This window comes from Anas acuta, chromosome 7, assembly GCF_963932015.1.
Source record: "Anas acuta chromosome 7, bAnaAcu1.1, whole genome shotgun sequence".
Taxonomy (NCBI): domain Eukaryota; kingdom Metazoa; phylum Chordata; class Aves; order Anseriformes; family Anatidae; genus Anas; species Anas acuta.
In genome coordinates this window covers 19,899,252-19,912,171 of record NC_088985.1, presented here as the reverse complement: position 1 = coordinate 19,912,171, position 12,920 = coordinate 19,899,252, and the positions used below count along the sequence as shown (strand labels likewise).

General features: G+C 39.0%; 1 protein-coding gene across 6 annotated transcripts in view; it reads right to left on the bottom strand.

Moving 5' to 3' along the window:
• The window catches only part of WDFY4 (WDFY family member 4), a 145,843-nt gene that overhangs the window by 117,163 nt on the left and 15,760 nt on the right, over positions 1 to 12,920 (bottom strand). For 5 of the 6 annotated variants that reach the window (XR_011098173.1, XM_068687824.1, XM_068687825.1 and 2 more), the window contains 8 exons: positions 8,771 to 8,885; positions 8,069 to 8,172; positions 6,517 to 6,663; positions 5,700 to 5,889; positions 4,997 to 5,186; positions 3,148 to 3,308; positions 2,322 to 2,774; positions 605 to 709 (listed from right to left, as the gene is read on the bottom strand). Coding sequence is in view for 5 of the 6 variants with exons in the window: in XM_068687824.1 (XP_068543925.1) it covers positions 605 to 709; positions 2,322 to 2,774; positions 3,148 to 3,308; positions 4,997 to 5,186; positions 5,700 to 5,889; positions 6,517 to 6,663; positions 8,069 to 8,172; positions 8,771 to 8,885 (1,465 nt within the window). In the remaining variant the exon portion in view is untranslated. Of the gene's footprint in view, positions 1 to 604; positions 710 to 2,321; positions 2,775 to 3,147; positions 3,309 to 4,996; positions 5,187 to 5,699; positions 5,890 to 6,516; positions 6,664 to 8,068; positions 8,203 to 8,770; positions 8,886 to 12,920 lie in introns of those variants that run through there. The other variant, XM_068687823.1, reaches the window with a different exon arrangement.

Genomic DNA, 12,920 nt, shown 5'->3' with positions numbered 1-12,920 from the left:
GTGTTGAAAAATTAGTTTTCAGCTTAAACATTCCTTTAGTTTATGAAGGAGACTTGTTTGGGGCAGTTTGTGATGATACATTTGCATTATGTAAGATGCTGCAAATGATGACTCTAGAATTCAAGACTGAATTAAATGAGCAGATAGCAGTACTCAGAAGATCCTTTTTACTCCTGTATTATTATGTTTTACTGTTCCACAAGACTCCCCACACAAACCTCTCTCTTAATTGTGCCAATACTGAATGTACGAGTGTGACCCATCATGTGTCTGATCGCGTCAAGATTTCACATAATAGACACCACGGAAGAAAACATGGATGAACAAACAATACATAAAACTCACACACAATTTTGTTTTCCATGAGTAAAGTTTACATCTTCTGTCTAAATGTTTTAGGGTCATCCACATGATGAGGGAAGTAGCGCAACTACCAGGGTAAGTCTCATTGTGGAGAATGTGGATATCTTTACCATATTTCTGGTGTAACACTGTCATCCCTACACTTCTCACTGAAGCACAAAAGCCAGAAAGTTTGCTGGTGCACCTGAAGAGGCATCATGGCCATTTATCACCAAAGCAATGCGGTCATGTCATTTCTTACCAGTGTTCCTTACAGACCCCAGAGTAAGTGCAGCCACCATCTTCAGCATGACAGCATTTAATTCCTTCTCAGTGCCTTCTTCTGGAGCAGGCAGTTGGGTTCCAGCTGTCAGTGTATTAGAAGTAGTAATAAAATTTATACAAGATGTGGTTAACTGTAGTTAGATTATCTTAAACTAAAAAAATAAAACCAATTCTCCAGCAAATTATAGTTCAATTAAATATTATTTGCAGACTACTTGAGCTCTAAAGTGAGCAGCAAAAGACATCCAGGGCACTGTCTAGCAATCAGGGTTTAGTCTGGAATTGGGAAACACAGATTTGACTCTAGGCTCTGCATCCCAAACTCTTGCATAACTATAGACAATACTAGTAATAGTTATGTTTCTACTTCCCACTTATATAGCTGACATAAAGTGACCTGTTCAGTAGTACCTAGCAGGAGAACACACAAATAAAAGAACATTACAGCTTCTGAGCTGTGAAGTGGAAAAATAGACCAACAGATAGTACATAGATAGCTAAACTAAAAGTACAAAGCAGAAAATGTCTGCATGTTTAAAGGCAAACTTTTCCAGAATCAGACAGTGTAAGACAGGGGATTGGTTTTGTTTTAAGCTCTAAAGGCCCTGAAGTTTGCAGATCATTTCTAGAAACCAAGAGAGGGAATCAGTGATCCCTTCACACGTGTTCCCACTTGCCCCTCTTCATCTTTTCATCTGAAGTTACAAATTACCTAGCTATTCAGTCACTCATTCTGTACAATTTTCATCACTAAGTGATCTAAGGCAGTAAAATACACCAGCCAGCTGATAAATGGAAGATACATACAACCGTTCTTGGCAACTTATCTTGACACTCTTTAAATACTGTCATACAAAATTCTAACTCTCTGATATCAAGGACTCAAAGCTGAGTTTCCTTGCAGGTAATGGGCATCCACACACTGGAACTTCTGTTGCAATTCATATTCTGTTTGTTGCTTGGAATAAACATATATAAATTATTCAATTGTGTTTGCTACTCCAGAAGTTATACCTAGTACTTTGGGTCCCTTCTCAGTTAGATGACTATTATTATGAAATTTAAAGGCATTTCCTAATTCATACAGCACAGGCATTTTTAACATGATTTAAAATATTTTAAAAAAAGCTTTTAAATATGTGAGCCTTTACCGTAAGTCAGCTGTACCCTACAGTTACTACACATGGACCATTACCTTCCTGTCATATAACTATATAAGCGTCTGATATAGATATCTCCTGTATCACTAGAATGGATAGTAGTGAGTATTGTACATCCAAAATTTGAGAAACCTCCTTCCATAATGAGTCCTCAGGACTAAGTGCTGTTTTCATACAAACTAAGTTCTGTGGGAAGCTTTCTTCCTCTACTATCAAGCTGTCATCTCAGAGAATCCCAAATCAAGACCAGTTTAGAAATATGGGATGAATGGTACCCTTCCAGAGTAATAGACTGTACATCAGTGAAGAACAGTACATGAGCTGTTTAGGATAGTTATAGTTTCATTCTGTTCACTAAGAATTCAGAGAGGACCTGGCTTAGTATGACAGAAACATCTCAAATTTAAAGTTAGGCCAGCTGGCTTCCAGACAGAAATCTAGCTACTCAGTATATTTTTTAATTGATTGTAGAAAGAGATGTATTCTTTCCTATCGATATGCCTGCCTCGGAGTCATCACAAATGACAGTTGTACCTGACTTCCTCAGGATCTTGGCTTGCTTCCTCAAAAGTGCCAACAGTAGGCCTAACAACCCTGAGTCCCGGAATATGTCGCTAAATAGTGGATCCTTCTTGGTCATACTGAGAAGACACTGGAGAGCTGTTAAAGTGCAGATTGGCACTACATTTTCCTTTATCAAATACTGAACCTTCTTCAAAATTTCATGGGGGATGTAGGACAGGTCTAGCACTATTGACTCCACCAGTCTGAAAAATTGGACCTGGACTGGGTGTGGTTTGAAATGGATTATGTCAGTAAACTTGTTGATAGGTTGTAGTGTCCATTCCAGAAGAAAGAAGTTCACCATGTTCCAGGCCCATATGGTACCAATTGCTCCTAAGATTCTTCCACAAAGGTGCTGATCATTGCTTTTCTGAAAAATAGACTGCAACACCTGAAAAGCTTGGAGATTTTTCACTGTCATTCCTGCAAGAAAAACAGGTGAGATAGCCCTTTGTTTTTTTCTCCTTTTAAATCATAAATATGATTAAATGATTATTTATATCATTATGATTAATATGATGATTTTATCTGAAAGAACTTTAACTATTAATATTCAGTCACATCTGAGACCAGAAACAGGAATCATAGATACAAAGAATGTGTCTGGGAGCCACATCCTCAACCTACAACCAGACCATACAACTGATATGGTCAGTTCATTTTGATGTAGGTAACACTCAGGTTTATACAACTTCAAGCATTTCCTCCCTCTTAAGAGGCATGCTGAACAGATCCTCCCCCCCCCCCCTTTTTTTTTTTAATGATCCACCTACATATCAACACGTATATACTGTACCAGAAGACCGTGTCCGTTCAAAATCAAAGTGTGGTAATTGCGGGTGTACAATATTGCCAGAAACTTTCAGTTCAGTTTTTCCACAGGTTGTAAGGCAAGTCAGCATGTCCAGAATCTCATTCAGATAGGGGTCTCCTTCATTTTGCTGCAACCCCTCACATCTAGCAACAAAAGTTGGGACAGTCATGTGTTCATGCCTTAGTAATGTAAACTTTTTGGACACAGCAGCACGTACTGAATCAAACATGAACATACCATGTCTGTCCTAGGTAATGAAATAGTTTGAGCTGTCACCCAAGACGTGTAATAGTTTAGACCTAAGACAGCAACTGTCAAAGGGCAGAGACATCTGCTTGTCATGCCATTCTATTCTATACCGCATAGAGAGGATTAAATCTTAATGAAAACTGCAGTATCTGGGCATGAGTTAGTGGCAGAGCAATAGATACGAGAAGTTAGGAAAGTCTCTCAGAAAGAAAACAATGTTTTATAAGCAAGGAGAAGAATGGTGAGGGAAAATGCTAGCGTTCGATTTTAGCAGGGAAGAATGTAACCTGGTGGGGAAGAATATTCTGTAAACAGAATTTTCTTTATCTGAAGAACAAATTCCATGCATCAGAAAATAAGAAATCTGGCAAAGAAAAAGTTCAGTGAAAGTTTTCTGCCTACCCTTTGCTGCCAGTATTTGCTGGGAAGAGACAAAAAAATGAAGCCCTGAGTATCTGTATACTATTTCTGTCTCCCCAGCATGGTTTTATCAGTTAAAAAAGAGTGAGACAGTCATAGCCCTTGCTGATAAAGATCATATGTTTCTTCCCTTATGTGGATAGATTTTCTTCAGAAATAGCCATCTTTCAACACAACTTATTTAGAAGAGAAAGCTAGACACTCCATGGTAACTAAAGAAAACACTGCCAGAAAAAAAGAGACAAAGCTTCTTCCAACGGAAGGTCAGTAATTTTTTGCCCTGCAAAAAAACATCAGAAATAACGTCCACCTAGTTTGGATCCATGAACACTCTACATTCAAATTACAAATACATCCTAAACCTGATGTTCTGGTCAGGGACCAAAGTTCTTTCGAGTGTTGGAGAAAACGTACAAGATTAGGCAAAGCCATAATGGAAAAAACAATGTATTGAGAAGATCTGGAAGTGCTCTCTTCATACAGTATTAAAGAAAAAAAGGAAAAAAAAATAAGCACTTCTGGGGAAACAGTATAACATTCTGTTCTGACGTAGCAAACTCACAGCTTGATTAGGCAGTAAGAATAACAAGAAGACTAAAAGATTCTGCTCTGTACTTTTGATTAGGATGACTAGTTTGAATTTAATCTGATACTTTCAAATTCATCTCAGTTCAGAAGAACTTAATCTTTTTAGATATAAAATTGTGTGAATTTTTGTCTTCTGCACTGCAAGGAGATCTGCTTTCACTCCCTAGCTGAGTGTATTTCTGGATTAAGAGTTCACCTCTTCACCTAAAACAAGGTTGGATTAGATGATCTTAGAGGTCTTTTCCAACCAGAACGGTTCTAAGATTCTCAGCCTCCCAGATCCCTTCTAATCCTAATAACTGATGAAAAACCCTTGCCTTCTGTTCGGTAAGTCCCTACCCACCTGTAAACTAACTTCTCCTACAGTTAATTTCTGTTATGGTTTCAGGAGGAGAAGTTATGAACTGCTTCCCCTCCCAAAATAGCAATGAAAGACTCAATGTCAGAGACTATTACTGGCTTTGCATCCACACAGTATTACTTATATGACTAACATTTTAAAGCAGATCAACACGCCTTGTGAAAATGAAGTTTTACCATCCTCTAGAAATAAACAAAAAACTTCTACACTTACCTGAGAAGAACTTTTAGCAGGAGTTGGTAGCCATCATTATTTTCAAACTCTGTTAATAAAACTGATGATATGGGATAGGAATCTTTCACAAAGCACAACATGATACTAACAGCTTCACACACATCACAAGCAGGTAGTGTATCAGCCAGTTTAAAGAGATTCTGAATAGCTATTTTAATGCAGTCCACAGCTGTAGGGAAAACAAAACAAAACAAACAAACAAAAAAACACACAGGTATTTAAGAACTGAGAGTCAAACAAGTTTGAAGTTACTGACAAAAATGGAACAAGTTTTTAATGTTAGACAAATAGACTAGAAAGAAATGAGAATATAACTCACAACCAATCATGATATCATCCAAAAAAAAGATAATGCTCCTCTGGCAGTGCTGTCAACCTTCTATTTCGAATGTTGACGAGCCTCACATTACTGAAAAAAAAAGTTTTATGCTTGTCTACAAGAGTGTGATCAGCTGGAATGGACCCTTGCCAGTAATTTTTTGTGTGTGTGGAGAAATCCTCAGTTTCTAGATGTCTATCATCACTAAATAAAGCTCCTGTCTGGACAGTTAAGAGCCCATTGTTTTCAGTTGACTGAGTATCAGCTACTGTAGAGATAAAAACCTATCCCAGAGAAAATTTTCTTGACAATTAATTCGCAGGACAGCCACAAGGAAAGAGAAGCCAAATTACTAAACCAAACCTTGTAGGTATAGGATGCTGTTTCTGGTCTGAGCTTTTGAAATTGTTCGCAGCACACAGCCTGTGGGTACTTTCCACAAATGGTTACACTGGTCCCAGAGGGAAGCAGTTGCTATAATTAATGACTGAAGCTTATCAGCTGCCAGAAGTTCCTCTACACCTTGTTCCTCTCTATACATGTTAAGCATAATCTGAAAAGAAAACAAACATCAGCTACAGTAAACAACTCAACAAATACCTGGGAGACAGAGGCCAGCATTAACCCAACATGACCACAGATGTACTCATCCACTGAAAACCAAAGCAGCACAAAACTCTGGGTGGGGTCACTGCAGAGCTTATAGGGGGACCACAGTACTGTAGTATCAAAGCCCTCCTAAACTTGTAAACACAGGAACTAAGAAATGAAAACTGGATACAGTGAGCCAGGTCAAACTGAAAAAAATAAACAAATCTAAATCAGTGGTTTTTCTATCCATCATCAATTTTTGAGCAGTTAAATGGGGGAGAAAAAAAAAAAAAATCAGTTTAGCTACTGATGCCAGAAGATAATACGCAGTGAAATTAACAAGTGTAACTTCCACTAGGATATTTTTTTAAATTTTTGATTTTTGAATATAAGTATGCTGTTTCACTTAACAAAATAAGAGATAACTGCATCATCTAGATTGTTTTGTAAGGCTTCTGATACTTGTTCAGTGATTTTTCAGTCCTAATTTATTCATTTATTTGGACATTTGAATCACCACCAGTTCCATTCTGAAGCCTGAATGAATGTGAGCACTCAGGGCAAAGAAACTGCCAGAGGGGCAACTCACCTTAACAAGCATCTCCTGAGTTTGAGTCTCATTCTCACTTGTCTCTCCATCATCACTGGTTTTCTTCAGAGGAAAAGTAAAGAAAAGGTACAGGCACTGCATCAGAGCAGCTGGAAGGCCAGATCCAATGATGTTCCTCAAAGTTCTCTAAGTAAGAAAAAACAAAATTAGCCCCTCCAGAAGCTGACTGCACTTTCCATATGTTTCTAAACACCAAGCATAGTCTTAACAGGTGAACCAGCTACCTAAGTATTTTATTCTTAGGAGTGCTCAAGGGCACACTAGCATGGCAATCAGATCATGGCTCTAGAGACCCTCTTGGGAGAAGCAAACACACTGACCGTGCATTGTCACAGCTGTTCCCACGAATTCCCACCCCAGATCAAATACAGCTTTGACAGATGCTTACTGTGTCCTATATAAGCAGACCTACAGCTGATAAAGCATATAACCTGCAAACTAACTAGCAGCTACAATAGTAGTAAATCCAGGGGTAGACAGTACCTCTTTTATCATTAATTCACAGGACAACACAGAAGCCTGGTATGTTAAAAGCATACGTTCTTCATTCCATCCTTGACCCTAGCATAGCAGCAACTTAGCTATAATTCCTTTTCTTTTACAACTCATTCAGTAAGTGCACAAACACTTCTAATTATAGCTTTTATAAATAGACACACTGCTTCTTCACAATGTTTCTCAGCACTTAGTTTCCTTCTATCTCTGCTAATGACTCTTTGCAACTTAAAGAAGTGGCATCCCAGGGTGCCCATTTGGCATGCAATAATCAAGTTCAAAATTAGCAAACTAAAAAGAAGAGTGGGGTTTGTGATACAAAGTTTTTTTGTGAGTCTGTACTAGAAAAAATAGAAACATTTCTGAAAAGCACAAACCTCAACAAGAAACTTCACACTGTGACTAACTATATATAATTTTATACACCTCCTTTCTGTGACACAGATCATGCCTACCAGCAGCAAACAGTAAGATTTTGTTTTCATTTATCTAAATAAGGAGACAAACTGCTCAGTTCAATGCCAGGGATAAATGCACCCTCACACATCACCAGCAGGCTGTACTGCTGGTGCCAGTCTGCATTGAGGATGGGCATACAGATAGACTCTGAAATGCTTTGAAGTGCTGCAAAATGAGAATGCAACCACTGCAGTATCAGCAGACAGATCCTTACCAGTCATCTCCTTGATATGTAAGCTGGAGTGACAAAGAAAGGCTGAAGAGCAGCAATAGACAATGGAGAAAAATCAGACAAATACTAAAAAAACAGCTGTCTGATTACCAAAACAAAAGGGTATCTGAAAGCACAGAACACTTACTTCCCTATTTTAGAAAAGCCTGGACTGTAAACCTGCTAGCATGTTCTCTCTCTGACTATACCCTGGACATGCTGATGCATAAAGCACTGGGTACAAAACAAACATTTTAAGTCCTAGATGTTCCACTGTTGGGGTGGTTACCAAGTCTCTCAGAACTAAAAAATAAAAATAAAAATAAAATTAAAGCAAAACAAACCCTTTGTAATTATTTCTCTTACCACATCAGTCTGTGAGAGTAGATACACTGATTTCAGGAGCAAAAAGCCATCTTCTACTTCCCCTTTCTGTTGCAGCAATTGCTCCAAAGCCAGCCGAGCTTCCTCTGTTACCACAAAACATTAAACTTCAATTCCTTAATGAAAGGTGAAAACACTGCATTGATCCTTTCTTAACAGATCTGACGCATTTTACAAAATTACACTAGCAAAAACTCAGAGGTGAATGGAAAAACATGAAAGGATTTTGATCCAACAACAGGCTCAGGCCAGTTCATGTAAACTACTTTTCATAAACTGACAAGCTGCACTGGGAATATCGTCTCAGTTCATGAAGTTTGCCAACTGACCAGTGCAAAGAGTGTTAAAAGGCACCAGGAAAGCCAAATGGGACTGGCCTACATTTCCCATTAAAGAAAGCTCTTCAGAATATTAAGTGTAGCCTACTCTTTTACTGCATAGCTGCAGTGCTATACATTTCTACCTACAAGCTCCAAAATAAAGTTTGGTGTGGCATACAAGTCCAGATCTTCAGCACAGTCACACCTAATAGGTGTGGGCTAGCGCTGGTAGAAGATCCGGCATGCTACATGTATGCTCAATATTTTCTATTCTCTTTATTTCCCTCATGCAAAGTGTGTAACATAGCATAGAGGACAGCTGAATAACAGCAAATGCCCAGTAGAAATGCTATGGGATCGTTACCTGCAGGCTTGCCATTGAGATTCTTCTTAATCTCCTTGGTCAGAAGCTTGGAAACTTCACTGGCTAACAGCTGAATGTTGGGGAATACAATTGCTCCAGCAGACTGTTCCCAGGCCTGAAATCCAAGTGTGAAAAACTGTTTAAAAGTTTCTGATACAGCATGTGTTTGGTGGATTTAGAAGTAGTAATAAATATACATAAACCTAAAGTTAACATTTCCCTTCAAAAGTCCCTCCCCAGACAGTGTTGTCTGGCAAATGCTGTTTAATGGACTAGCAGAAGTCTGACCCTACAGATACAGAAGTCAACCTGGAACAGGCAACATTTGACTCATGTAATGCACCTGGCCAGACAGCATTTACATTATTTTCTCCAATGGATATAATCAAAACAGCTTAGATGTCTGTCACTGCCTCTGTGCCAATATTTGTAACAAAATGCATGCTAGCCCATTTTAAAATAATACAGCAGTCTGTACCTTAAAGAGATTAGTGTTAGAGTTGCCCAAAAATTTAAGTAAAAGAATATCTTTCTCCAAAAATTGTTTTCCCAAAACTAAAGACAGTCATAAGCAAAAAGATAAAAAATATTTTTCAGAAATAAAAACAAAATAAAAATTGCATTTTCTCTGTTAAGTAAGTCATTGCACAGTCTCAGCTACTTAGAAACTGAAATGAGGTTGGAACTGCAGCTCTCATGGAGCACTGCAACAGATCTGTCACACAGAAACCATGATAATAAGCAACTACTGCATGCAGGCAGCAGTATACTGGCAAGATTTACCCGAAACTGAAATGTTTCTTTAAGATCAAAAAATTTAGAAAAATCACAGAACAACAACAAAAAAGTAAAATCCATCACTTCTTTTATGTTTTGCTTTTTTAGTGCATGTATAAAGTTTCTAAGTTTCTGCCTTACAATTCTATGGCTATGACCTTGCAACTTCACAAGCCAGTTATATCATGAGTATAGTTCAATTCTGTTATAGGAAAAGATGTTCTTCTGAGATGTTGAAGATTTTGACAGTAAACATTTACCAGCCCAGGATTTCTAAATAATCCCCACCCTACACCATAATAAAGCTCTCCTAAGCAGCCAGGTATTGCCCTAAACATTTAGCTAGCCAAGAGAAGCAAATTTATAAACTAGTTTATAAATTACTTGTTCAAGTACAGAAGAACAATTCAATGCAAAACTGACAACAAGAACAGTAGCAAGACTTGATGGTTCCCTGCTCCAAGTCTGACAAACTTTCCTTTTCTCAAATATATCCTATTCATTTTAAAATACATTCATTTTAAATCAACCAACAATATTAATTAATCAAAGGGTCAGCGCAATGCTACTGTCATTGTGCAAAAGCTCAGTAAGCTTGTGTCATTACAGAGAAGGCCACTCATGTTCCAATTCAATTTCCTGGGTGATCATCCTGTGGGAGTCAGACACTAACCTCTAGAAAATGCTCTCCTCTAAAAACAGGCCCAATCAGTTCCATATTGGTCTTTGAGCCTATAAAGATCTGTATCTGGAAGAAGCTCAACCTGACTCCATCCCAGAATGCCTGCCTTCTGGGGAAACTCAAATAATGCGGTGTCAGTCTAATCTGTTCTTCCTCTTAAGCTTGGCTGTTTCTAGATGTTTAAGATTCTGCCACAAGTTCCTTGTCTGCTGTTACCATCTGTCCTTCCTACTCAGGGGCAGGGGGAACAGGCAGCAACACACTGAAACTCCCAACTGTTTTACACAGAGCACTACATTAGAATTGCCTATGCTGAGTAACAGACTGCTTCAGTGTTAAGGGGGATGACACTTCCCTCTGAGGTTTGAGCAATGCTTTATGGAGAGATGCTAGCTCAAAAGCCATCTATTGAATAGAACATTATGATGCTTTCTGAGGCACCAAGAGGCACCAGATGTCACATTAAAATCACTCCCAGCCTATGCCTAGATCACAAACTGATAGCTAACATTTTCCTCCTACACTTTTTCCTTCTGCATCAAGGAGTGTCAGGGAGCAATGAGCCCCCGCATCTCAACTGGCTCCTGACTAGGGCCCTCTTTCCAGCCGGCCCAGCAAGAGCCAAAGCTCTCAGATGGAGACAGAGATGCATTGGCACCTGCATGATCCAACAAGGAAAGAAAGACAAATGAAAATCCTCAAGGGAGAAGGAGGACTTGCACAATCCCCTGTTAAATACAAGGAAGCAGGGTAGTTGATACAACTAAGGACTTTACAGCAAATACAATTTGAACAAAGATGTGTTTGCCCAGGCCACACCAGGGGCTTCACACAAAGCAGGAAGCTCTTACGTGAAGGTAGTAAATTTGTATGGGGAAAGACACGATGACTCAAAGGTAATGGACCAGATTTTCAACAATGTACTCCTAAATCAATGATGCAAGGACAAAATGCTCTAGCCATGCATCTGAACTTAAAAGACTACAAAACAGCACAAAGCTCTGCTGTTAAAAAACTTGAGAAAAGGGAAGGCAAAAATCCCTCTCATAAAGCACAAAAGCAAGCATTAAGCTGCACATCCGTTTTGAATATATTCTGTAGCCATGATATCCTTTAGGAATTCAAAATCATTACTGCATTTCAAGAAATCATTTCTTACAACCCTAAAACATGTGAAGTTCAGCCCTGCAGAAGGGAAGCACAGATGGATTTTTGTATGCACAAAATTGCCAGTGCCTTGGCAACATTTAGCCTGCCTCCTGAGAAATTGCTGTCCTGACTCACAGGTACTGAAGTTTATTTCTCAAGTGTCACAAGTGTATTGTGCCTTGGACCAGGGCAAGCTTGCACTCAGATATAGCAAGGCCTTTGCCATAGGTTTTGCCAGACCCTACCTGCAACTTGAACTGCACTTGATTTGTTTGCATCACACTGACACCAAAGGGTTACCTGCTTCAGTACTGTTAACTGGCACCAGCATCTACAGCAGTTTTGAAACCCTGTGTCCTGCAGGGAAAGTTCTGTTTAAGCTTCACAGGTTCATGCTTCATCGTGCTGAGTGAAATGCTTTGACTATCTGGAAGTTATTTCTTTACTGTTATGGACACCAAAGATTTCACAGAACTGAGTGCAGTGAGTTCCTCACTCACATATTTCCATACATTCCTTGTACTACAGGGTCCCTTTTTGTGTCCCATAATGCTTCCACATAGAGCGACCATGTCCAACAATATTTTTTCTCACCTACTTACTACCTTTTTAGAAAACTGTCTCAGATAGGTAGGGAATTGATGGGTCTGAGTTTGGTCATCCATGAACCAAAAACTCACAAGTACAGACAGATAAAATATGCCATAATTAAAATATGGTTTCACACACACACACACAAAAAAATAATAATAATCTTTCTGAAAGATTTACATAGCGGGTGTGTAAAAACTCAGATTCTATACCCAGAAATACCCTAGGTAATTCAGGAGAAAGACAACCCTACTGTACTATATGGTGAGAAAACATTTAAGTATAGGCCAGGTTTTCTGCATCTCTCAGGATTATGCTCTGCCATTCTGCCACTGTACGATCCACTCAAACAGCTCCCTATATTTTTCATGCACTCAAACAAAATCAACCCTCAAGACTCCCATTCATCACAGAACTCTTCCAGGTTCACGTTTCAATACGGCCATCTCTGAAATCATTGTCTGATAGGAGCTGTAGGGAATGCAGCAGGGCAGCCTGTTAACTAGCGTTCTACTCCTGAACTATCTCATCCACAGTGTGACCTTCCTCTCCTCACGGGCTGCAGTTTCCCCAGACCCAGTACACCCACCTGGAACAGCTCCTTTCTGAAGGACTGAAATTAGACATCTGCACTGTCATTAACCCCAAAATTTCATCTTCCACACCATACCCCTGCATTTACCCTAGCTAGCAGCATGTCACAACCACATTTTCCCCAAACTGAAACTGCGCCCAGTCTCAACTAAGTAAATAAAATAGTGTAGGGTGACATGAAGTAACCTCTTCACAGGGTACTCACTTTGAAACATGCTTGTATCACCAGCATATTCCTTGACACAATGGGTAGAATTTAGCCATTCACATAAATAAAGCAGTGCTCCCCTATATTCTTTTCTTGTGCTAAGATTGTAGGTTAGTTAGAGGAGAGGTGGACAAGAAACTGTTTCCTTA